General features: G+C 41.9%; 1 protein-coding gene across 2 annotated transcripts; it reads right to left on the bottom strand.

Annotated features, from left to right (window-relative positions):
• Positions 1 to 5,927: 5,927 nt before the first annotated feature.
• On the bottom strand, positions 5,928 to 26,986 carry LOC122175563 (solute carrier family 22 member 15-like). 2 transcript variants are annotated; one of them, XM_042863310.1, is made up of 12 exons: positions 26,897 to 26,986; positions 26,338 to 26,475; positions 23,818 to 23,950; positions 23,040 to 23,204; positions 21,302 to 21,431; positions 19,324 to 19,545; positions 18,434 to 18,574; positions 17,298 to 17,383; positions 13,937 to 14,045; positions 8,153 to 8,225; positions 7,801 to 7,964; positions 5,928 to 6,796 (listed from the first exon to the last, which is right to left on the bottom strand). In XM_042863310.1, exons 1-12 carry the CDS (start codon positions 26,984 to 26,986, stop codon positions 6,784 to 6,786), a joined length of 1,464 nt encoding a protein of 487 aa, XP_042719244.1. In that variant the 3' UTR covers positions 5,928 to 6,783. The 2 variants fall into 2 exon arrangements, with proteins under 2 accessions (XP_042719244.1, XP_042719245.1); XM_042863311.1 differs by lacking the exon at positions 26,897 to 26,986 and having other exon boundaries at positions 7,806 to 7,964; positions 26,338 to 26,534.
• Between the last annotated feature and the right edge of the window lie 654 nt (positions 26,987 to 27,640).

Below are 27,640 nucleotides of genomic sequence, written 5' to 3'. Positions count from 1 at the left end.
TAATCGCTGTTAGTTACAGACAGCATCCCAGTGAGAGCTTGGACTGCAGAGAAGGATGTCTGGGTGACCTCTTTTTCCCCCCACAACAACAATGGGAGTTTCTCCTCCTTCATGCAAGGCTCACTTTATTCCAGTTCAAAAACTGTAACTTCCCAGCAGACTGCCCACTATCACATTAAATCAGATCTGGAAGTGATAGAGCTCTGGGCAGAGTTTGGTTCTTTTTTTCCTCTTTCCTCTCTGTCTCAGCAAGCATAAGTGAATAAGTAATGATGCATTGATCAGTTCATTCAGTAACTCACTACAACTTTTGGTCTAAAAATGCAGCAAAGTGTTTTACCTATAGATTAATGTCCAAGTGCAAGGTAGTCATGGGAAGCTGTTTTTCAGAAATTGCACGTATCTGCACGAAGTACACCATCAACCCACTACAAATGTAATTATATATAATTAGTTGTGTTTGTAAACCCTGCAGTTTAATCATGTTTAATTAACTGCATTGCAATTGGAACATTTAATAGTTAAATGTTTTCTTGTTAAACGGAAGAACACCTGGATCACATCATTAGTTCCATCACCAATAAATTAACTTTAACTAAAAATCTGCCATTAATAATTACTTTCCTTCCTTCTTGGTGGTCCGCTAGGGTTAAAGGCAATGAATAGCCAATTCAAATCCACAGCAAAATGCTAAGCCCATGACCATGGGAGCCCTCCTGCCACCAGTTTTACTTCTTTGTGATACATTCATGAGAAGAGCTGACCATCTCCTGCATAAGTTACTGTTTCTCCTCGCATTTAGTTTTCACTTCCAAAAATTCATTTTTTATCCACACAGAACTGTGTTTATACTTTTGTTGTTGTTGTTTAATCAGTGGTTTGTTTTTTGTTTGTTTTCTTTGTTTTTTGAAGAACTTCTAAGTCAAATGTAAAAGGTTGCCTCTAGGCAAAGACCAAGAGGAAGTATCACTGAGATGCAGACTGAGATGCAGGTTACAAGGCTTCTTTCAACCTGCACACACCTATGCCCTGACAGTCCCTGAGGCAGAGTGGTACGAGGCACACACACATTGCTCCAGCAAAAATAGCTCCATTTCTACACTCAGAGGACTCTGACAAAAGGGATAAACTGCACACCACAGCTAGAGTAATCTTCTCTAGAGCTAAATACCAAGAAATTGCTCTGTAAAAGCACATTACCCAGGAAAGCATAGCAACTCCACACAGTAGAGCAAAACAGCTATGATAAAAAAAATACCCTTTGGGCACTGCCACACCAAGGAGCAGGGCCATTGAAAGGGTAACAAGAGCCTTAGCTGGTTTTCAGCTCTCACCTCAACAACCTGAGCCACGATTCCAGAACCAATCATGAAAACAGGAAGTATTCCTCTCAAATTCAAAGCAGCTCAAACATTCAGCACTGGAGTGCCTGCTACTTTTTTTTATTTTTTATTTTTTGCCAATATTTATTTTATTTAACTTTCTTTTTAATGCAAAGGTGAGCAATATTTCTTCAGGTGTAGCCAGGGACAAACTTCTGTGCATCAGAGTGGTTGCTGTTACTCCTTACCGAGGCTGCAGCTGTTGCTTTATCAGCAGGTCTTAGCATGAGTAAATCTGAGCATATGCTTGGAGAGTTTCCTTATACAAGCTCTTCAAGCCCTGTGCTTACCAATTTCAAGCAGCACAGAAAGGCAGATATACAAGTGAGAAGCCCTGGAAGAGCATCCATTCACAGAAATAACTGAACATTTTCAAAAGAAGAGAAACCAGACAATTCAACGTATATAACCTTAAATTGCAGGGTGTATCTTTAGGTCAAACACTCCTATTCACTGTTATTATTCTCATTCACTGATATCTCCATTGTAGCCGAGGCACCAAATCTAAAACGATAAAAGAAAACAAATGTAACAGTAACAGACTATTGAACTGAATGTCATGCCACAGGCCTTGAAATGAAGAGTTCAAGCCTTTTAAAAGGATTGGACATTTCTACAAACAGCAGAATAAACTACTGTAAGTATTAATCAAGAGTTTGAAAGAGATGAAATGCCCTGAGAGCTGTAGCAGAAACCCTGGCGCAGGGTACCTGTTCAAGCCAGCTGCCATTCAGCAACCACAGTCAGACCAGATCAGCCATGAGAGAGGAGATAATGGAAAAAAAACAGGAATTTCTTTCCACCTGGACACATCTGTATTAGCTTCATTCCGCATACTCAAAATTCTACTCTCCCATCTTTGGTGTGTTAGCAAAATACTGTAGTCTCTTTTTATTCCTTCTCATATTGATGCAGAGATGAAAACTTCATTGGGTCTTTGATTACTATACAGAGAATACTAAAAAATACAAAATAAAAACCAAGTACAAAATGATGTGAACAAGGCTGTGACAGACAAGAAATACAGGATATCTTTGAGTTAATAAAACATGCTATCTGTTTTTACCTGGAGCCTTTTATCACATTTCAATACAGCCAGTTCGACGCTGACCACACTGAGACCTGGTAGCCAGAACCCCACTATAGAGAACTTCAGCCCAAGTGACTGAGTTGCTGAAGAAGTGACTCATCAGCCAGTGTACTTAGTCTCACCTGTCATGAACTCATAAAAAGCTTACCAAAACTTCTGTGTGGTTGCTATTACAGGAAAATATGTCACTTCAGCAGTGTTTCTCAATCCCTCCTTCCTCAAGAGAACTGCCACAAAAAGCCATCAGCCTCCACAGCATCACATATATTTGGACTGCTGTCAGAACCCACACTGTCAAACCAGTCCAGGCAAAGATGTACTTTTATAAGCTGCCAAAATTGATGCAGCGTTTGTTTTCTGATTTATTCATCCTAACACCAGCTTGTTTTCTAAACCAGGAGACTATGCAGAGGAGCAGAAGTGCACCTGGCATAGAAAGCACTGTAAATATTTAACACAAAGCTAAAATGGGTCTGACATAATAATCCAGGATGGCACTCTAAGTGTGCTGGATTTAGAAACAAATAAGTCCCAGTCCTTATCATCTCCTCCTCAGCCTCATTCTCCCTCGCCACCATCACCACCCTCCTCAGGTGGGCACACACAGCACCCCTGCCACAACCACACACATCTTCACAGATTTTGAAGTCTTGGTAGAAAGAAATTGTGCCTCCACAGGAAAATCCCAGTTTGCCTGTAGCTGTACAAACTTCTGTTCTCAAAAATTTAACTCTAATGGATGGACTGCATCTATCAAAAGCTAACTCCAGGAAATCTTACATCTCCCATAGCAAGTGATGGAAAGAAAGATGACCTTTACAATGAACTGCTACTAACTCACTGCATGGAAAAAAAAATTAGATCTCTTGCATGCTGTAATACACGATACAATTGTTTGCCTCAAGGAAACTAAAATTGAACTGCAGAACCAGCTGGTTACAGACAGCAGTGTGAAAAGTTCACCTCCCCCTTTCTCTGCTGCTTAGCTGGAAGAGTATTAGTCAACAAAGCAAAGGATTATTTGTACTTCACTCTGCTCAGATTAAAAAGGATAAATTCTAAAAATGAATCTATAGCCTTCACTTCAAGAACTAACATACAGTGCTCCAACAAAGGAGAGAAGAGCTTTGATGAAACATCAAATGAGATTAATAAAAAGATCACCGAGATGAGCTTAGAGTGAATACTGTGCAAAGTTTACTTTTTGGAAAATTGAACACAAGCTCTGTCTTTATACCTGACCTGATTTTAAAAATGGTGGGGGAAGGGAGAGAGGATGCTCAGATGAATTCCTTCTGACCAGAAAGTAAAGCACAGGATATTGGCCAGCCAGAGCAATACTATCCCAAGCCACATTGGTCATCCATAGGACTATGGAATGACAAAAGGTGGCACCAAATTGAAAGGTGGCATGAACTGCTAAAGCAATGGGAAAATACTTGGAAATATTTACAACTGATAATCTTCCTCTGACGAGTGAAGAAACGGGACCTACCCAAACCTAACTGAGAAATAATTAAAAGATAACTATTGTATAATAACGGGGAAAGGGTATTTAAACATAGCTAGCTTAAATGAATGTTCAAGCTCTGCCTTTGCTCAGCGTTCTTAGCACTTAATTGAAAAATAGCACTCCTCAAGAAAAAAAAAAAAAGTGAAACCCAGAAAGGGATGAAAAAATGTCAAAATCAGACTTCCTTTCTGGACAAACTGCCAGTATCACAGACATTTTTAAGGACAGGGCACACAGTCAATTCTTCCAGCATCCCCTCCCCCCAAGTTTAAGATTTTCAGCTGGAGCTCAGCAACAGAAGCAATTTTTTTTCCAAGTGATTAAGTAAAAAAGACTTTCAATCAGTTGAAACACAGGCAAAGAAAGAAGGGCAATTTCACAACCAGTGCTAAAACACTAAAAACATTGTTCTAACACAGAAACAGATGAACAGCACAGATGCAATGTTATACTCAAATTTCTACACACAAAGCACAGAGGAAGAGCTAAAAGTGGTACTTAAAGATAGGGGTTGTGACCTAATGAGTGCAATTCAGCCACTTAAATTAACTCAGCTCCCTTTATTTATATATATATATTTATATTATATATATATATATATGTATATATATATATATATATATATATTTTTTTTTTTTTTACACAGAAACAAAGAAATGGATTACAGTCCCACACTGAGTAAAGAATTTATTAGGGCATTCCTCCCCAAACCTGCTTTGTCTTCATTAGAAATAATGGGAAAAGGTTGTTCTAAATGAAGAATTTCTAATTCTACGAGGCAAGAAGCTTTAAGCAAAAATATCTACTAAAAAACCCAAACCGTTATTTGACAAAAAAGGCTGCCTTTCCTGATTGTCTGTGACATACACAGTAATGATAAGAAACAGTTGGTTTCTTTAGTGCCCTGTAAGACATAATGCACCAACCATGTTAGTCCAACTGAAATTCCATTTAATAAACCTATAAAAACATTTCTGTTTCTAAACATTCAAATGGAAAAAATTCTCCACAACATCCTCCATGCCAACAGCATCTTTTTATCCAGCAATAGCAAAATGTGGCAAAGATAAATAAACTAAGCTTGAGAATGTAAACCAGTTGTTAAATTGAACTGAACAGATAAGCAGCAAAAATGGGAGATGATGTTTCCCTTCATATCCTCTTTTGGATGTAAAAGACAAAGTACCACCCAGCTGCCCCAGCGGCCTACACACAAGAACTGCAAGTACTGTGCACAGATGAGACCACATCACAGCTGCTGGAAAGATCATTAACTTCTTTTTGAGACACACAGCTTCCTGGTCACCAACCCACCACATTCACTCAAGTCACCTCGAGCAAATAAATCTTTAATTCTGGATCAAATAAAGCAGAAATAAGCAGGTTCAAAATGCAAACAATCATTGTTTCCTGGTTGTTGGGCTTTTTTTTTGTTTGGTTTTCTTTTTTCACAGGATGCAAAAAAATGCTCCAGTATAGGCTGATCCTTTTAACATGGCATGAGGGTAATGATTCCTTCCAGATGATCCTCCATGATCCTCCTGTTCCAGTCTCTTCTCAGCCTTGGGAATACAACTTGATAATGTTCTATTTCATAATAAATTTTATTTATTGTAATTTAAAATGTCAGCAATAACAGAAGCTGGTTTTTTTTGTTTGTTTGTTTTTGTTTGTTTTTTTTAATCATATCCCTGCTGAACCAATTATCCTTTGAAGAAGTATAATTAGTCGCTGTGGTTATAAATGTTACCACAACAGAAGGCATTAATATTATTCAGAACAATTTTCACAAACTCAGTTCTAATCCTCATAGTAACACGTCACAAAAATGTTGAGTAAGTCAACCAGAAGATGAAGGTTTGCAGCACATTCTGTAGGTTGTTTGCCATCAAGTTTCAGCCCCAGAAAATAAATGCACACACAATCTGCCCTTATGTCAGCATTACCTAAGTGCTGGAGAGCATCCAGTCCATATGGGAAATTTATTGGGTTATATGTATTATACAATATATGACACATTTGATCATCTCCAGTTCAACATGTACAGCTAAACCAAATAACCTTTGACTAAAAGACTACTCATCCTCTCCTTTAAATGTACTTGTTCTTCCCCTTAAAGGTTTGATATCACTTTTCCCATGCTGTCTTCTTGTAATTTCACTTGCCTTTTCATGCTCAACCATATAAGAAAATTCTTCCCACAAGGAAATTCATTTACTCTCTTGTTCAAGCTTCTCATGCTGGACGTACCAAGACCAATAACACATGAAAATCTTTGGTCTCTTCACACCATGAAATATTCTGTAAGTTAAAGGCAAATAAATCTGCAGAGAAAATTAGCATATACAGAGCACATGTACTTTCCACAACTGCAGCTTGTGTGAATATACAATGCCACCTAACTTGGACACCATACGTATTGATTCAATTCAATTGCAGCGTTACAGCTTAATCTGAAGCTAGCAATTATATTCTGTAATATGAATTAATTGAATACTTGAGTTTTAGAAGTCACAGAGAAGTCCAAACATCCGAGGCATGGTTCTGTTACGTCTTTACATTAATGCACAGATTTGCCACCTCTTCCTTCTCAAGCTTTGATCAGCTTTTTCCATCTTCCCAGATTGCCTCCGCATAGAACTGTTCAGTGTGCTACAAACAGCATTATACATCAGTGCTCCAACACTCCTGCTCAGATACATACAACCAGCCTCTGCCCTTCAGCTGTTGCGGCACCTTCTCAATGGAGGCTTCATTATTCACTACAGAAAGAACTTCTGAAGACTACGTGTTTTCCTCTAGCTGGTTCGCCTGTCAGAGGAAAAATAATTATTGAAAAACAGCATACGTGTTTCATTTCTCTTGTCCAATTTTTTATGCTGACATTAAACGTGAAAAACAAAATGTGCTTATTTAAAAAAAAAAGCTATTAGGTAGCAAAATGATATTCACAAATAATAGAAATTCTTTTCTTTCCCATTTCAACTGAAATGCTATGTATTAAGCTGGATTGTGGGTAGTGGGTAGTAAGATTGAACTCATTAAATACAATAATAACCAGATAATTAAAAAGCTGGCACAAAGAAAAATATAAATTAAAACATCTACTATTTCATAGCTGTGTTAAGCTGCTTAGATCTAAGTTAACAATGTCTTTGTTACAGGAAATCTTTTTATTCTTGCAAAAAAAACCAAAAACCCCAGCTTTTCTCAAACATATTAGATACTCATCACATTTTCTACTCTACAGCTACTCTATATTCTAGCTACTTCTACTCTAACATATTGAAACAAAAAAACCTCATTTTCCTTAAGTCTCATTACTTAGTTTGTTTCTACAGCAGGAGAACACTTTAAGTTGCTCTAACTCAGGGGACCAATAAGGAATTAAACATTTCCTCAAATATCTGTTAATTTTACATTATATCTCACTATAAAACACAACAGAGGAAAAGGCACAATCCCACCATGCTAAAAGAATACGCCTCACAGTTTTGCTGTAAAAGTACAGGCATGGTATTGAAAGTCATGTCCCCATTATTTTACATTGCCTTCCTAAGATTCATTCCCTTTAAGCAAGCAGAATATTGACTTATATAAAATTTAATACACACAGGTGAAAACATCAAGTCTTTTCATCTCTAAGAGTGAAGAGAATGAATTTTATCTCCACGTAATGCAAGAGAAGGACGGCTTTAAGAAGTTCTTGCACACGTCCAGCCATGCACAATCTAAGCAACATACACTATATCATATCATGGCTCACAAAAGATAAAGGAACAATAATGAAAAGCAACAATAAAAAGAAAAATTACTCTGCCTTCTCGTCTTTAAGCACTCTGTATTTGGGACTCTGGAGCTCTTCAATGCTCTCTGCAATTGGCTTATTTAGTGTCTCTGGGAGGAGGAAGGTCAGGAATCCTGCAGACAGCCCACTGATTCCAAACACCACGAACGGTACAGAAGGACTAAGAGACTTCTGAAATTACAAATCCATAGCAAAAAGTAACACTGCTTGTTGCTCTTAAAATACATGAGCTACGTGAACTTCAGACAAAACTGAAAGGCTACAACTCCTTCATTTGAGAAATTTAATTGCTTACGTGCTATAAGTAGTCAGACTTTAATACATCTGTTGCTCAAAAAGTAAAAAAGACCTGCTCTTACCATAGTTGGCACAAATGGAGCCAAAATGCCCCCAAATCTGCAAGACATGGAACAGACCCCCAGGCCAGCATTTCTGTTTTAAACAAAGGCAGAAAAATACAAAGTTTCAGAATATACAGCTGCAGCGTGTGGTGGCACTGTTAGAAACAGCTTACATGGTTTGTTTTTGTGACCAATTGTCTTCATCAAACAGAAGAGAAAATAAAGAAAAAGATGTTTCCTCACTATCCCCCTTCTCTGTGGGATGGGAATTGAAAGGAAAAGAAACAAAAGCAGAACTCACGGGTTAAGATAAAACTATCTACAAAGATAGGGAAAAGGATAATAGTTATGACGAATATACATACGTATATAACAAGTGACGCACAAGCAATTGCTGACCACTCCATAACCAATTCCCAGCTAGTGCCCCCAGGCAGTGAAAGAGAGTGATGAACTCCCACCCCCCGCTTAGAACACCTTCCACTTGATGTTCTATGGTATGGAATATGCCTTTGGCCAGTTGGGCTCATTGCTGAGAAAGGCCTTGGCCGTACAACTCTGCTTAGCAGCAGCTATAAACATCAGTGTGTTACCAGCACTGTTTTTTCTCCTAGAACCAAACCAGACACTCATCCAACTGAAGCTAAGACACTGCCATGTAGGGCAACAAAACTGGATGTCCCTGCGCTGGATCACAGAATCACAGAATCACAGAATTGTAGGGGTTGGAAGGGACCTCCTGAGATCATCGAGTCCAACCCCCCTGCCAAAGCAGGTTCCCTACAGCAGGTCGCACAGGTAGGCATCCAGGCAGGTCTTGAACGTCTCCAGAGAAGGAGACTCCACCACCTCCCTGGGCAGCCTGTTCCAGTGCTCCGTCACCTCACTGTAAAGAAGTTCCTTCGCACATTTGTGCGGAACTTCCTATGCTCCAGTTTCTGGCCATTTCCCCTTGTCCTGTCTCCACTCACCACTGAAAAGAGTCCGGCCTCGCCATTCTGCCCCCCACACCTTAGATATTTATAGACCTGGATCAGGTCCCCTCTCAGTCTCCTTTTCTCAAGGCTGAACAGACCCAGTTCACTCAGCCTTTCCTCATAGGGGAGATGCTCCAGGCCCTTCACCATCTTTGTGGCCCTCCGCTGGACTCTTTCCAAGAGATCCCTGTCTTTTTTGTACTGGGGAGCCCAGAACTGGACGCAGTACTCCAGATGAGGTCTTACCAGGGCAGAGTAGAGGGGGAGGATCACCTCCTTTGACCTGCTGGCCACGCTCTTTTTAATGCACCCCAGGATGCCATTGGCCTTTTTGGCCACAAGGGCACACTGCTGGCTCATGGCCAACCTGTCATCCACCAGGACACCCAGGTCCCTTTCCGCAGAGCTCCCCTCCAGCAGCTCATCCCCCAACCTGTACTGGTGCATGCAATTATTCCTCCCCAGATGCAAGACTCTACACTTGCTTTTGTTAAACCTCATCCGGTTTTTTTCTGCCCAGCTCTCCAGCCTGTCCAGGTCTTGCTGAATGGCAGCACAGCCTTCAGGCATGTCAGCCAATCCTCCCAACTTCGTATCATCGGCAAACTTGCTGAGGGTGGCCATTATCCCCTCATCAAGGTCATTGATGAAGATGTTGAACAAGACCGGACCCAGCACAGACCCCTGAGGAACACCGCTAGTTACAGGCCTCCAACCGGACTCTGCACCACCAACAACGACCCTCTGTGCTCTGCCAGTCAGCCAGTTCTCAACCCACCTCACTGTCCACTCATCTATCCCACACTTCCTCATCTTTGTTATAAGGACGTCATGGGGGACAGTATCAAATGCCTTGCTGAAATCAAGGTAGACTACATCCACTGCTCTCCCCCTATCCACCCAGCCAGAGACAACATCATAGAAGGCTACCAGGTTGGTCAAGCACGACCTCCCCCTTGTGAACCCATGCTGACTACTCCTGATAACCTCCTCTTCTTCCAGTTGTCTGGAGATGACATCCAGCACAAGCTGTTCCATCACCTTTCCAGGGACAGAGGTGAGGCTGACTGGCCTATAATTGCCTGGGTCTTCCTTCTTGCCTTTTTTGAAGACCGGGGTGACGTTGGCTATCTTCCAGTCTTCAGGCACCTTCCCCGTCTTCCAAGACTTCTCAAAGATGACAGAAAGCGGTTCAGCAATCACCTCTGCCAGCTCCTTCAGCACCCGTGGATGAATCCCATCGGGTCCCATGGATTTCTGAACATTGATGTTGCCTAGGCGCTCCCGGACCACCTCTTCCCTGACAGAAGGGGGGTCTTCCATTCCCCAGATCCTCTCACTAATCTCCAGGGTCTCAGATTCCCGAGGGGAAGCTTTTTCACTGAAGACAGAAGCAAAGAAGGCATTCAGTATCTCCGCCTTCTCAGCATCCCCCATTACCAGAACACCCCCGTCACTTAGCAGGGGAGCCACATTCTCCCTAGTCTTCCTTTTACTGTTAACGCACTTGAAAAAACCTTTTTTATTATCCTTTATCCCCTTTGCCAGATTTAATTTAAGGGAATGATTTCACAACCTGGCTTGATCTTCAGAGAGAACAACCCAAATGGTGCCTCCTGTCCCTTGTGCTGTCTCAGGTTACTCAGATGAAAAGTCAGTGCTGATCTCCAAACAGAAAGTAACTGTCTGTTAGTGTGAGGCTTGAAAGCTTATGGCCAGATGGGGCCCCAGGCACTGCTGAATTCCTCACGTCCTCAGTTTTCAGACAAATTTAAATCGACCTCACCTAACCTGAACAGTAAACAAAGCAGGAGTTAGAGCAGCAGGATCCTCTTCAAAGAAAGGTGCAGAAATCCCCATTGTCTTTCATTTCCTGAACAAATGCAAAATTCTTTCCATCTCCATATGACTCCTACAAACACTATCAGTCCCTTCAGAGACCAACACTGGCACTGCTCACAAGCTGGGCAGCAAGAACCACCTCACAGCTGCTCCCCTTCCCACATGTCCAGCTTCTTCCTCTCATTCATCATCACCCTGAATTACTGAGCAGAGCTGCTCCCCCTCAGCCTGTTTTCCTTATCCAAACACAGGAAGGCAGTGACAGGATAAAAGAGGACAAGCCACGGGGTGACACGGGTCACCAGTATGCCAGAACCACCCACATTCACCTCCCTTCCTCATGGCCCTTTGCACGGGTTAAGGGAAACAGATGATGGAAGCAGCTGATGAGAAGCCAGCGACTTTGGTGTAAAAATAAACAGACAAAGCAGCCTATTCTTTCACACGCCCTCTTGGGAAAAGGACGATAGCAACCCGTACTTCCTCTCTTTAAAGCAACATCGATCCAAACCCCATAAGAGAAAGCCAATCACCTCCCCTCTGTCACAATCCCTCAAGAGATGAGTGGCACCTGTTTGTACATGAACCATTCATTTAGAAGCATCCTGACCACAAACCCTATGCCTGTCAACATCCAGAGGTTTGCCAGCTTTTTTCTGACAGAGAGGAAATATGGCAAAAATGTGATTGTAAATGCAAAATATTTTCATTCCAACGCAAAAGGAATGCAGTTCAGACTTCAGAATATAATTAATTCAGAATTCAGCATAGCGTGGGTTGTGCACAAGAACGTTTGGGTAACCAGGAGGAGGGAGACACTGCTGCTCAGGAGCTGTGAGGAAGCACTCAAGATGTGCTTATTTAAATTTTTGTTTCCCAAAACGTATTTTAAAGACGCATTAAGAAGGAAAAAAAAAAAAAGCTGAAAGCTTGTATACACTGCAGCACACAGCACTTCTTTTCTAGCATGAGTTATGTTGCTCATTCCTCCATGTACTCATTTTCATGAAAAAATAAGCATGCTTTGCACAGTGCTCATGCTCAGGGTAATACGTAGGTTCAAATAAGGAGAAGTACTACTGAAAACATTGAACAGCTCTACAGAACATCCAATTGGAAGAAAAAAAAAAAAACACACATAAAAAACCCAACAGCTTCTCCCGCCTTCCCTCTGCTGCCTTTGAAATGGGACTCCTCTCAGCACAGGGAAAGCTCCTGCTGGATGGAAGCCAGGATCACTACTGAGCTGAACAAAGGCCACCAGATGGTGCTGATGTTTTGCTTTAAAAGTAACCACTTTCCCATCACTGTTTTTCAATATTTGCAACTAATTAAAATATCAGAAAGCTATTAAAAACACATTTAAAAATGTATAAGCTGTTACATATGTGGAATTTTCATATAGTCTAATATAGCAGTTTGTCACATTATTAAGCACGATCTACTAAAGGAAGCTGATGATTTTCAAACTCCTTACTCTTGCACGTTCTCCACTAACATTCCATACCCTTGACACACAGTTACTACTGTGCCAGAATATTAGTGCAGATTCTCAAATGAAACAGAGTTCCAACTAAAAACAAAGAATAACAACAATCAATTAAAAAAAGAAAGGCAATAAAAAAACTCCACTTTCCTAACGACAAACATGTATTTTCAAACATGTTAAGGCACTGCTGTATTTCCTGCTAGGTATGAGCTGTCACAGACTTGGCATTGAACACTAGTGGGGCTTAGGAAGATAATAACATAAATCATGAGAACACAGTGAAACAGTAAAATAAAGCCATTAAAACTTTGTCAGATTTGATTCTCTTGATTCTCAACTCCAGAAAAGCAGAGGGGACAGGGATCCAAAAAATAAGAAGTACGCACCAAGAAAGAGACCTTGAAGGTCACGGAAGTTTGGACCAAATCCCATTTCAGGCAGCATGCTTGTCACTTGCATATCAAACCCCAACAAACAGCCAATTCACTTCCACCCTCACAAATTCTACTGCAAAAACTGTGTTCACAGCCTGGCTTTTGTGCCTCCCTAACATATAGGAAATTGTGAACCTCAAAAGAAACAAAATGCCAATCCAGAGAGTGCCCCACTCCCTTGTTCCTCTCCCTAGAGCCCTTCTCCTGGATTCAAGTGATCCCTATAAATACTTTTGAAATACTGTATCTACCAGTCAGGACACCTTCCTGCTCCACTTCATAGTTTCAGTTCTGTTTTGAGAGCAAAGAAACATTCAACTTCTGAAATGTGTTATGTTTGAATTTGAGCAGCTAGCACAATACGTCTCCAATACCAGGCACATACTTTGGGTACAACTCAAAAAATCACGTGGAGCTGATGGCAGGTGAGGAGAGCAGCATGAGGAGTTATCTGTTCTCCTTTCCAGCCTCAAGGAGTTGGTGAGGGCCATGAAAAATCAACTAAGGCTTCAACTCACTTGTCTGTGAATTAAATGCTGTAAAACATACCACTGCCATGTGGGAACCATTAAAATGAGTTGCATTATGAATGTTTAATTAAATAAGAAATACATAAAAGCATTTTTAAGCAGTAAACAAACATAATTATATTGCAAGTTAAAGTATACAGACGCACAGTAAATAGTCCTTACTGCACACTCTATATTTGTAATTAAGTTACCATACACTTCCATCACATCATTATGTTCATTTTTGCAACCTGCAATTTGACTCCCCAAATGAGTACCATAAATGGGAAACACAGCACCTAGCATTGCAGTGCACGAAGGTTGTTTTGCACTGGTACTGCACTGGTATTCTGACTCAAGCCTAGTGGAAATCGCCACAAACAGCCCTACAGAGAGCACCAGTGCAGAGCACTGGCTGCCAGCAGCAGCCCCTCTCATGGCAACCTGCCTCAATTTAAGAAAACTCACACTGATATTTCAGGTAACAATAATTACACCAGCAACTGGGCTCACGGTGCATGAAAGCTGACCCACGAGCCCCCTTAGATTACCTCAGCACCGTTGGGTACAGTTCAGATGTATAAATATAAGCAATGTTGAAAGCAGCGCTGACCATCATTTTTCCACACAAAGCTAACAAGGTGGGACTGAGGAGCAAACCTTTCAAGAAAAAAGAAAATAAACAATAAGCATAAGTAGTCTGTTTCCTTTTTACACAATGCTGAAAGCATTCTATCCTTTTTTCAAGAGACTTTCACACAACAACAAAGTTTCATCTGTTTCTTCAACTACACACACAAATAAGAACCCCTCGTTGCTTCCTAGCTGTCCTAAAAGCTAGAACAAAAATGAATACATAAAATCACGTTTAAGATCAAGATCGTCTCCTCGATTTTGGGGGGAGTGAATGCTAAAATCATTACAGCTCTGAAACAAGGTGATAAAGCTTCCAGCTCTGCAGTTAGAAAACCTTGCCAGGTAATTGCATCTATTGACAAGCACAAGCAGACAATAAGTGTTCCCTGACTAATTTAATAAAATTAATACAGTACAACTTGATTAATCTCAAAAACTTATTTGCTCCCCAGTGACATCCTGCGCATCCTTTAGACGCAGCAGCTCTGTAATTATGAAGAATGGATGCTAATGCAGCCTGGTTTACTTGTACCTAACCTTCAATTGACTTAATCAGGCTGTGGATCTTTTCAAATCCCAGTTACTTTGACTTTGGGTATGGTTCCATTTGCACCATCCTTTTTAATGAGCAGGGAATTTATTTATTTCTGTTAAGCATGAAGAAGGATAAATGCTCCAATTAGGTGCACTTCACCTAAGTAATGCAGAAGTCACATTGCTTCTCAATTACTTCTCTGTAATTTTGCTTTTCAATATTTCCAATTCTATTCCCTTTTCTCTGTAATCCAGAACTGCATTATGATACACAGTGACCAGATGCAAAGTGTGAGTCTGCCAAGTGCCACCAGGAAGTGGGTACCTCTCTCTTCTTTCATCAACCAAATAAGGAGCAATCAAGAACAGACTTGTAAATGTGTTTTAAAACTTACTGCTTCTCTCCCAAAGGGGGCTTAGATTGAATGCTGTATATCCATATGTATTAGAAGAGCATTAGTGCATTTGGGAACTTCTGGTCTTATTAGCAAAACAGAAGAGTCTGTCTAGACAGAGAAATTGCCACTCAGAAGCTCAGGAGCGAATTTAAAGTGCACTTTCCTCTCCACAATCACTCCCCGAGGGGAGGCTGCTGGCTGTCTGCTGGGGAATTACTGCAGGATTAGAAGCACACTGGAAACACACTGCACATCAGCTTCCTGATGTCAGTAAGCTCAAACAGTGATTGTTCCTCCTCAGCCTTGGAGTGTACATTTACCAACATTCCAATATTTTGTCTTCATCTGTAACAGCATAAAGCAGGAATGCACTTGCTCTCGTGGGGATTCTGGTGACCATTTAAAAGCAATTTGCTAGGTCCACTCAAGTGTTTCAGTGCAGCTTCTTTAACAGTTGCATCTTTATTATTACATTTCATTTAATATCCTTTCACTTGAACTTCCAGCAACAATAGCATGCACACCATTTTGCCTGCTGGGCAACCATTTTCAACTTTAATAAAAGACCAAGTTGTACGTTCTTATTAAATTCAAGCATTTGCACTTCTTGTTGAGGTATAATTTTACACATATTCTTGCATTAATTGACTTGTGGAACTTAAGATGGTAAAATGGGGCAAAATGGCAAGAACAGTGCTGATATTTAAAAGCTTGTAGAACTGGAGTTAGGCAGTGATTAGCTTTGATGCCACCAGTGTCATTAGGAGCCTAATTTGGAGTGCCATTATGTAGATTCATCTTCTGGCTGTCATCTTCATGAGAAAAAAAAGTTCACTTAAGCAGCACGCAAGGAATTAAAGGAACCTTTACATTTACTGCAGAAAAAAGTTCCCACCAAGAAAGGGTAGTTCTCAGCAAAAAGGGAACTATCCAACATCAACCAAACCTGGGAAAAAAACTGGTTTAAGAAGCTGGAAATTTTCTTCCTTCAGTGGAAAGCTATCAATGAAAAATCACAAGAGGTAACAACTGTACATTCAGTACAGTCAGGTAAATCTAAGTACGTTACCCAGCTAGAAGTTCACTTTGTTTACTTCACTATAAAAACAGACACAAAATTAAAGATCCTTCCTGTTGTACAACAACTTCTGAAAGTAGTATTACATCCCCTCACCATCTTCCAGTCTGATGTTCATTCCTCTTGAAACCTCACTGCATCCACGGAAGTGCCTCACTGTCATCACTCCCAGAGCTGACTGTCTTTCTGCTTGAGTGACACAGAGCACTCTGTGCCAAGAACCAGCTTTACCACAAAACAAAGACACTGTAATGGCATTCAAGTAGACTCCCTTAAAAAAGGAGATTTCCTGAAACTTAGCAACCCTTCAAGAATTACTGCCCCATCCTGATAAGCGATGACTGCTTTTCATCATTCTTTTTTCATTTATAGTAACAAGTGCAAACAGCAAACAAGGAAGAAATGGTCTCAGTACAAGAAACAATGGAGTGTCTGAGGATGTGAATTAACACAAACATGGGAAATAGGATTATAACATATTTTCTCTCTCACTGCTTTTCTTTTGTAGACTTTTCTGAGATCAATTTGAAATGGGTGCCAGACAGCATTCACATCTGCTGAGGATAAACACAACCCACAGATGCATACTTTGTCATCACATCACTGCTGCTCTTGGTTTGAAATACAACTAGGACAAAAGCAAGAAAAACAGATGCTGAGTGAGTGCTTCTCTTTGTCAGCGTCATTTAGATCTACATTTTCAGTGACTAAGGTAAATATTGATACAAAAAAAACAAACCAAACCTGTGCACTTGAAGTGGAAATTTATTTATTTTTTAATGAAGAGCTAAACTTTTAATTCAGGAAAATCTCAATTCCTATTTCTTAAAACACTGTGTGAAACCAAAACGAATATTGAATTCTGCTTTGTGCCTCTCCCTCTGTCAATATCTAAGTGAGGTTACAGCCCTGCAGTTCTGTCATTAAAAGTGGCATTTTAGGATAAATGAATTAATAGTGATGAATGAATGCAGTAACATTACTTGAAACAGAACTTGATAGCTCAATCTGACCACCTGAAAGCCAAGATTTTGGAAGACAGAGAAACGTGGTCATACAACAGGCTCTAGTCAGGGACAAATTGCATCTACAAGAGGTTAGAAGTAATATATATGGTCCCTGGGCTCCTGATGGGCCCTGGAAGAAAAAGACAGAAAGAGAGGGAGGTATGAACTGACAGACCCTGCTAACTGTGGGCAAGAAATACTCTGTTCTGAATAAAAGCTACAAAGCAACATAAAGAGACAAGCAGCACTTCATACCTACCAGCATTTTTTTGCAAGAACATGGTAAATATACAGGCAAATCCTGCAAATATCAGAAACCACATCATAGTTTTACGCCTTCCAGACCTAGAAGGAAAAGAGTTCCAAGATGAAGACGAAAACAAAGTCCTTCACTGTTTTTTGACTCTCTCAGCAAAATGACAGCTGAAGTATGCAGCAACATTATTAACAGTTATACGCCTATTTTACCACAGTGCCTCATACCATTTTACCATAAGTGCCTCAGATCTCACACTCTTCCTAGTTCTGTGCACCAAAGACCTCCTATAAATTCTTCCTATTTCACAAACAAATACATACATGTATACACACACACACACGTATACATACATATGTATTTTTAAGCTATTGGATTTGTAGCCTTGAGAAGAATCCATCTACTTCAGCAAGAACTCGTGCTGTATTTTGTCTTCTCTGTAGTGAGTGAGGCAATGGGCTCTGCCACTGTCACTAAAAGGGCATCACAGAGCACGCACACAAACATTAAAGTAATACAAATTAAAAAATATATAGGGCTCACTCTTCTTAATCTGTGCTTCTCTTACAGAACTAGGCATAAATACAAGCAGTTAAAACACAGTAAAACTTCTTGGTATGCTTTCCCATCTAACAGTCTACATATAGAAATAAGCAAAGGTTATTTCAACTGCCTATTGTTCTAAAATAAAAGAGAAGCAGCCAGGATAGAAAAGCATCAACCCAAACAAACAATGCTGGAAAGTGCTTTTCAGTTGCAGTTGGCAGGCAGTACAAAATCAAAGTCACCCTGAATAAAATGTGAGAGATGTACATGCAAGCTGTATGTATGGAAGTAACTGGGCTACTCATCTTTTTTTTTTCCTCAAGACTATCAAAACTCTTAGTTTTTAGTCACATTAATCACTAAGAACCTCACACCTTGAATAATTCAAAAGCTGAACAGAACTATAAAAGGAAAAGGTAGAAAACTCTAAGTCCCATTTCTGTACCAACTGCAGAAAATCCTGCAGCTGACCAAACCCCCAATGAATCCACTGGTTTAGAAGAACCACAAAGTACCTTCCCATGAAAAACATTAATGCTCTTTTAGGCTGTCTACAAATACATGCAGAAAAGTAGGAAATAAATTTTTCTTACCAAGATTTCTCAATAAAGAACATGCAGAGTGGAAAGGCCGGAACTTCCACAAGACCATAAAGAGCAACATTTAAATAAAGATTTCCTCCTAATTCACCAGCATTTAAAGTTAGCCCATAGTATACAAAGCTGCAGACATACCTATGAATAACCACAGAAGTCACATTATGAGCATAACTAGTCTTCAAAATTAAGAATTAAAAGGTGAATTACACCAAACTATAGGTTAGCTATATTAAGTTAGTATGTTAAGAAGAGAACTCTTATTTTGCCCAAATGAGAAAAAATGCAGAGAGAATAGTTTCTATTTAAGTAAACTGTATGGAAGGACAAAACAGATGCTCACATTATCAGTTTGGTTTTTGGTGTTTTTTCCCTAGGTTAGTCAGCTGATTCTTACCTGCTTTGGGGGCTGATTCTTCAGTTCCAAGTTGCACAATTGTTTAAAACAGCACCAAATGTAACTATGCAAGCATGGACCTACGAGATGTACTTGTCGGCTTTACTCTCATTTCTTACACGTACTCCAATTCTTACTCCAGATCTCTATGACTGCCTCATCCACAAAGCCATTTTCTCCTTAAGACTGGCTCAAGTACACATCCTCTCAACTACTGCTTCAGCTTCTCTTCCCCTTCAAAGTAAACACTATGTTTTCAGCAGATTTCTTATTACTAGATCTTGAAGGAGCATCTACATAACATACTGAAAATAAAATCCAACAGCAATGATAACGAAATGTCAGCTTCACAACACGCCACGCTTATTGTTTACAACTGTTAACTGACAAATTTATGATTAGTTTGGGGCAGTATTTTTAAGAGAAAAGGGTAACCATTTTAATAGCTTCCTCATGTCTGACTCATTCACAGCATCTCATTACTACATACCAGATGTACATGAGGATGACGGTTCGCCACCGAAGGACTGGGTGTTTTATTAAGTGTAGGATACCAGGGGGTGATTCGTCCTTCCGCAAAGTTCCTGCGCTTGGTTTTAATTTCAGATTTAATCTTTCTTTTCCATTACCAAGGGCAATATATTGCATCACATCTTCAGCTTCTGCAGTTTTCCCTTGGGAGTACAGCCATCGAGGTGACTCTGGAAGCATGCTAACAGGAAAGAAAAAGTAAAATCAATGGTGACAAGTTCATTCCTCAGTAAAATCAATTCTACTATTCTGCAAATCAATTACCAAAACAACAAAACAATAACTGTATTAATGCAAAATTCACAGAACAGTGTTTTATCTGCACTGTTATGCATATAAAATTTAGTGTACTCTAACAGTAATGTACAGCTAACCTCATAGAAGGATGGTTGCAAATGTTTGTCAAGCACTTTGAGATTACAGCTACATTGTGAGTTGTGCCAAACTAACTTCCTTGGGGAAACCGCACTGGCATTAACCACAGACCATCTCAATGTTCAATTACTCAAATGGCCAGGACAAAACATGGTTTTCACTGATGTTTATTTCAAACTTCTGGGACATGGGAAAGGCTCTGAGTTGAAGCAGAGAGAAAAGAAACTTCTCTGTGGACTACCTGCTAAGCTTCATGCCCTGCTCATGCTAACTGCTGAACTTGTAAGCCTTATTCATAGAATCATAGAATGGCTTGGGTTAGAAGGGAACTTGAAGATCATCAATCTCCAATCCCCCTGCTGCAGGCGTGGCAGCCAACCTCCAAATCTAGCAGTAGATACCGATATCTAATATTAGACAAATTCCCAAACACAATCACAATATCCTTGTTTACTACAACTGCAATTCACAATTCCTGCTTTATTCAGCTTGCAGAATGCACTGCTGCTTTTGAAAGTGCAAAGAGCGGACTATTTTATTTCATACCCCTAGCAGAGATATACAGCCTTCAGTACAACAATTATTTCAAAGGATCCCAGGGGTTGTTTTGTTTTTAATACCTGGGAAAAAAGGCTCTATATCCTCCAGAAACACAATATCATGGACAAAAACACAGTGTACAACATCTTTCCTCACCCTGAAGCTTTGTTTCCCTAGGCTACGAGAAAAATACTTTTTGTGCATTCTTAAACAGAACTTATTTCAAGAGCAGATTTCAAGAGTCAGAAAAGGTTTTTTTCTCTCTATGCTGTGTGCCACAAGTTCCATGCATTACTTTAGATACAACCTATTACACTAATAATTCTTTCATTTCTTCTACAGCTCTAATGTACAAGGAATATCCACTTGGTGTGTTACAAGCACATTTTGTAACAACACAAACCAGACAATGCTAGCACTTTCAGACCTTTAAATCCCGCAGTATTCCATAATTGTTTTTATAATAGTGTTTATGCAGTAATTCTAAATAGGCAGGAGCACCAAATACAATAATGATAGGAACAGAACCAAAACAGATCTGAAAAACATGCAGATCAAAAGTGTATCCAGATAAGAAAGGCAGTTCCAAGTGCTCTCAGTTATCTCCCTTCGCACGCATGCACGTTGCAAAAAGCAATTCCCAAACCCTTCAAGAGCTCTTCCAGAACTTCTCCAGCACTGAAACCCTCCTTTGGCAGCAGGCCGTGTTCCTGGCTGATGTTTCGGTGCACGGCCTCTGGCAGCCCTCTCTGCAATCAGGCTTTATGAGGCAGCTGGCATGCAGCTGCTCCGCACAGCGCTGGCTGCCACAGCTGCACAGCAGTGCAGACTTTGCTTCGGGGTAGCCCTGACCTTCTGCTCCACTTGAAACTGATTCCTTCTTCACTATGATTTACTTTTGCTTGGTTCATAAAAACACCGAAATATCATCCTTATTTATACCACTCTTGAATTATGACAAGAAAAGCTGTCAGATAGATGCCTATTTTTTCTTCCTATTATAAGACAAATGGGTCACTTACAAAGAAAGGAAGAAGAAGATGACTCCCAGAGTATTGGACACCAATGCCAGGTAGCGCCACTCTCTTACATAGTAACCCAGTAAAGCATACACAGCTATGCCCACTGCAAACATCAGATTAGTTAACGAACCTGGAAACACAAACAGAAAGGTGACTACAGACACCACTGGCAAGGAAAAAAGAATTAAGTAGAAATTCTAAATTTCAACCCCATGATAAATCTAAAGAAAATAGCAATAAAATCTTAACTTTGGACGTATCCTTATGGCATTTAAGCTGGCTTCAGTGCATTGCACGGTCTTAATGAAGAAGGCCTTTGTACAACAGGGGCAAGGGAAGGTGAGCAGGGCTGGTCCCCCCCTCAAAAAGAAAGGATGGTACACAGGACAAACCAAGAGATTAGCAGAAATCCACAGACCAAAGAGAAAATTTAGGGATAGGAAGGGGAAGCATTGTGAGTATTTAAGTTTAAGGTAATCTTGGGCTGTAACAGACATTGTAAGAAAGCTACAAAAGCACAAGGACTAAGTTCAGCATATAAAGAGCTGCATGCAGCCCAGAGCTACACTTCAGCAAGCTTCTGATGAACAGGTGTATATAAAGATGGTGAAATACAAAGTCAACTTCCATTCCAGGAGCCTACCAACAAACCTCTGCAGGCTAACACAGGAGGTCCCACACTAACCCACAAGCTCCCAACTACTGCACACGCAGCCTACCCACAGCCAACACCTAGCAGAGCTCCTTGAACACTGCTGGGCAGCTTCCAGCTGCCTCCTCTCCTGCAGCTCCTGATCAGTTGTTCAGCACCTCTTTACCAACAGCTGAGCAGGACTAGAACAAAGCACCTAAAGTGAGAAGCAGCAGGAAACAGGCATCCTGGCGGTCCGTCTAGGCTGGCCCTGCAGGGAGAGAGGCTGGGAAGTGCAGGGAAGAGCAGAGACAGAAACAGGGAAGGAGGGGTGGGAGAGAAACGATGTGAGTCAAACAAGCAAACCCAGGCAAGAAAATTCAGCACTTGAAAACCACAGCTGAAGCAGAAAGCTATAACCAAACCACCACGGCTTTCTACAACCCTAAGAGTCCCAAGGAAAAATAAGAAAAAAGGAGAGTGAAGTACTGGAGAACAGAGAGAAATACGCTCACAGCCACAGCAAGTCAGCAGCTAGACTCAGTTTTTCCCCCTGCTGTGTTGGCCAAATGGGCTTTTGGGTCTGAGCTGCTCCCATTCTACAACAGTACAACATGCAAGTGTTACATTTATCTTACGCCTTGGCAGCTGCATATGAAAAAGGACATTTAGAAAAACTGGATGGTCAACCAACAGAGATAAAAACCCTGCATCGTGGTGTGGGGCAGGGAAACTTCAAAAAAATCTCTTCCCAAGATACCATACAGTACCACTGAGAAGTTGGCAGAATCTGTCAAAACATATTTGTTTTTTTCATTATGTTTTGCAGTGCACAAATAAAAGTTTGGTTGTTGTTGTTGTTGTTTCCAATCAGTATATCTATTTAAAAGCCTCAGTTTTGCTATTTATCCAACAAACCCAATCCTGTACTTCTCATTTAGGCAGCACCCCCACAAAACTCAGAATTCGGATGAATCACACCGTATTCATTTGGCATGCCACACACTAACTTCACATTGTCAATGCCCACACCTGCACAAAGCAAGGCACTGCTAGTCAGAACAGCACTCGGCACAGAAATCACAATTAAATATTCTCAAATCCCACCTGTAAATGACCAAAATGATTTTCCTACATATTCTTGTGTCAGGACAAAAGACACAAGAGCCATTCCACCATTCACAATTCCAACAAGAAAACGTGAAACTGCAAATATGCCATAATTTGGAGCTAATGCTGTGACATACCCAAAAATAATATCAAAAAATAGACCTGCAGAGAGAGAAGAAAATATGATTAGTACTTATGCTGTGCAGCACGGTCTCAGAGGAAAGGCAGGGAGCACAGCGAGTTACTGGCTGTAGTGAATAGTATATATAGTATTTTCACTCTTATGTTTGGCTTTCTGAAACTACACCATAGTACCATTACACTAATCTCCTATCCCCACAATGACAAATTCAATACTTCCTTGAGACAATCTTATCATTAAAAAAAAAAACAACAAAAAAACACCCTTTCATTGCAAGCACAGCTGGAAAACAAAGCACCAGCTTATGAATAATCCTTTCCAAAAAGGCTGAGGTAAACGATGCTCCTTTGTCCCCCAGAAAAGAGAATATTTTTACAGGCAGTAAAACAGTCAGGCAATACTTGCAGCACTATGCTCAAATAGCAAGTCATAGCAAAACCAGGTTATTTTATATCAGCCCTTGATATTCCAGTGACCACTGTGATGCTTAGCACACTCACAGGAGCCCATTTCAGTGCTGCTTTAGTCTGTGTGAGATGCTGATATAGATCACTGATTCCACATGACTGGTGGGGCAGAAATGGGGATGTTGCTATCCAGTAGAACACTCAAGGAGAACATTTAAAGCCTTACCTGAGATATATACTGGTTTCCTGCCCAGTTTATCTGACAAAGGGCCAAATGTGATATTTCCAATAAGCAATCCAGCAAAAAACAGAGATGATGCAAGGCTCACTTTGTAGGCTTCTTGTTCAATTAGATACCACTATTAAAAAATATATATATATATCAAATCACTTTATCATCATAAATATTAATGACAAATTGCCAGCTTTCTCAAAAACAAAGACATCTACTAAAACTTTTCCGGTGTCATTTCCCACTGCTTGCTTTATATCCAATTAGAGGTTTGTTCCAAGTTTGATGAGTGACTCAACCCCTTCACTTTCTCTCCTCTAGAAATATCATCATCATCTCAGCTTCTGATTTGTGAAGTTTAATGCATTGTCAAGATTTGACAAAGTAACTCACCTGTAAAGCTTGGGAAGTTTGAATTTTTAACAGCTTGGCCATCTCAACACTGAACAAGCTCAGTTATTTCAGTGAACTGATAATAAAACTCATTAACAAGAATTAAGAGTGTTTACTACTACAATACTGAGACAGCTGCTGCTGTGCAGCCACAATTCCTGGGGCTGGTGCCCCTCAGGGTACACACACAGAAGTGCAGAAGAGAAGGATTCTGAGAAGATGTCCAGGTGAAGAGCTGTAAGAAATACTTACTGACGGTTCGATGATGTTTTTAGTATTTTACTCCATACATGTGGTTATGATCAAACAGAAGTCAGACACAAATTATGCTTTTCTTTATAAAACGTACTATGGATCTCATGCAAAAACCCAACTGAGGCAGCATAAGCAAAAATTATGCTTGTGCAGAAAGGAAGAAAAAGAACTGTGTGCTGCGTGCAGTGTGCTGGAAACAGAAAGCACCAAGCATTTCCTGACAGGAGGAGGTGGGCAGCCAGCCCACCAAGATCTGCGGTCACAGCAGCACTGCTGGGATTACAGACAGTTCACATCGTGTTGGGAAAGAAGCGTGATCAGAACAGCCCAAGTGATTCTCCAGGGAAAGAATGTAACTAATTCAATGCAAAGCTCTACCCAAAGAAATGATTGAAATGTGCAAGGAAGTTTACTTGGATATATGTGGATGAGTATTCACACCAAGACAGCATCGTGCTGACTGTGTAAATGACATCTGCAGCATCTCCTTTCGGGAAAGGAAGAAGGATCCTAATGCCATCTGCTTTTCTTTTATTTTGTTTCTTGGTTTTGAGAAGTAAGAGGATTAAAGGGGTGGTGGAAAAGACTTAAGACCAGAATTCTACACTGCACACCACGGCCTCAGCACTGTGGCACCAGACTCAGATTCATACAGATCCCCACAGACTACTAGGAATTTACAGGAGCTTCTCATCACGGCGCTCTGAAGCAACCTGTGCTCTCAGCCAGTGAGTCCTGACCCACATGGGGCAGTGTGCTGAGGAGTCACGGCTCCACCCACCGCTGCCCACCAGCCCCCGTAGGTTGGCAGGAGCAGGACCTCACTGCTTTCACAGGACACCACTTCACTCCCACGTGCTCCACTTCAGCACTTCAGACCATCGAGGGAGCTGTGGATACTCTGGGATGGTAGCACTCAGCAGTGCAGTCTCTGCAGCTACCTTCTACTACCACACTTTGCTGGGCAGCAGATTCCACCCTATTTTGGCAGATAAAGACATTGCTTACACCTGCTCAGAAAGAGAAGAAAACATAAGTTTTGGGCATAAATCCTCAGGAAACTTCATTCGGAAAACAAATATCACAGCACGCCCTCTCCGAGGCACAGAGCACTGCTGGAGCAAGGTCTCCATGCCAGCGCTCCTCAGCACACAAATTGCAAACCCCTGGTTCTCATTTGCAGCGCTCCAGGCTGGTCTGAGACACAACACAAGCTTTCAGGCCCCAGATATGGTTGCAAAACTCAAGTTCTCAAAATTAAAAAGCCATTTTTTCTTTTCCTATAGTTATCTTCTGACCTGCTCTCCTAACACCATACAAACACAGAGTACGGGAACAAAAATATTTGAATGATCCCCATCTACCTCTGCATCTGAGAGTGGCAAATGACAAGGAAAAGAATAGGGCAAAAGACAGCCTTTGCAAACTGTTACTTGTGCTGCTTACTGTGCCACTTGAAACTCCCCTTTCTTACCAAGTCTGACAGTCATCAATGAAGTAACTGTAGTTTAAAAGACCACGTCCATCTTCTTTATTTGCATAAAAGGAACTGATTGACTGCATCTTGCCTACAGAAGCATTGCCCACACTGCCATCACCATAACAGACATCCCCTGGCTCCTTACATCCGTGCAGCAGTTAGATTTACTTCCAGCTCCGAGCACCCAGCACCGCAGTTTAATGCAAACTAGTGTTGGTTTTACACTAGCAAAGCAAAGCTAATAATTTAATTGTATACTTTCAGAATAGAAAATAAGCATAAACTAGCAGAGCTAGTGGGTTCTGCTGACGTTTAACAGCACAGCAAAGTGCTGCACTGGCTGCAAAAAGCCCGAAGGAAAGAGAAAGCGGAGCGGCCGTGCTCACCTCGGTCACGATGGAGGTGAAGTTGCTCATGAAGCGGACGCGCTGAGCCCCGCCGGCTGCAGGCGCCATTCGCTCCACGCGGTACTGGGGCACCGCGCCGACCAGCACAACGAGCACGGACTGACACGCCACGTACACCTGGCAACGAGACGCGGCCGCTTAGCAAAACGGTTCCCTTTCCGCCGAGCCCCACACACGACAGCAGTTTCCGTTTACTCGGCACCGCAGCCCGCGGTCGGCACGCTTCGCTCAGCCCCAAGCGCGGACCCGCCAACCCCGGGCGCGGCGCCGGCAGCATCCGGCACCTAGCGCCTTTCTGCCCGCGCCAGCGCTGCCTCCGCCGCTCGCTGCGCTCTAGGCAGGAGATACGAACGGCTCCCGCCTCGCTTCCCGGCCAGGAAGAGACACCCTTCAAAAAGTGGAAGCCGAATACGCGCGAATAAGGAAACGGAAAGCAAACGAACTCCGCTAAGCGGAAGCCGCGCGGAGGCCCGAGGGAGCGGCCGGCAGCGGCAGGGCCCCCCGGGGGAAGAGCGGCCCCGACCCGCCGGCTCCCGACCTGCAGCAGCACCAGCAGAGCGGTGAGGCGCCGCTGCGCGCCGCCGAATTCCCCCGCCGCGCCGAAGGCCTCCTCCAACCCCGCCGCCATGGCCCGCCCGCCACGCCGCGCTCAGCTGCGCCCGCCCCGCCCCGCCCCGCGCTCCCCGCCCTCCTCACCTGCGTCCCCCGCACGGCGAGCCAGACGCTGCCCCGCGAGGCCGCTCAACGAGCTTGCGCTCACCGAGTACGGCTCTAAGGAGGTTTCGCCGTGGGAGCTGCTCAGTCCCTCCATTCAGCTCGGCTTTAGAATAAGCAGCGTGCTTCACGGCGGTCCGCCCAGCTTACCGCAAGCTGCCCGCGGCACACGCCCGGAGCGGCGGCAGGCGTGGCACACGGCCGGCAGCGCAGAGCCACTGACCGCAGCCACCTGCGGCCGGGAGAGCCGACATCTGCGGGAGCAGCGGTGCGGCACACCGAGAGAGCCTTCCCGAGGAATCCGTACTCTCTTGAGAAATGTTTTCTTGTTCTGACTTTACCTGAGCAGAACCTCATGAAAAGATGTGGCTACTGTATTTTCCGTTACCTTGAGCAGGGTGCAGTGAATCCGGCTCTAAACCAAACCGACATCAGGCTCCATGGCAAGACCGCAGGGCAGTTTAGTCATCACGCAGTTTTAGAAGGCTCTTTAGTGTTCATACGTTGACTCAGAACAGGAATTGTAACAATAAAATGCAATGTAACATGGATTACATGTGTCTACCCA

The sequence above is a fragment of the Lagopus leucura genome, unplaced genomic scaffold (assembly GCF_019238085.1).
Source record: "Lagopus leucura isolate 7727_CA_CO unplaced genomic scaffold, USGS_WTPT01 Super-Scaffold_739, whole genome shotgun sequence".
NCBI lineage: Eukaryota > Metazoa > Chordata > Aves > Galliformes > Phasianidae > Lagopus > Lagopus leucura.
This window is presented reverse-complemented; position numbering and strand designations above follow the sequence as displayed.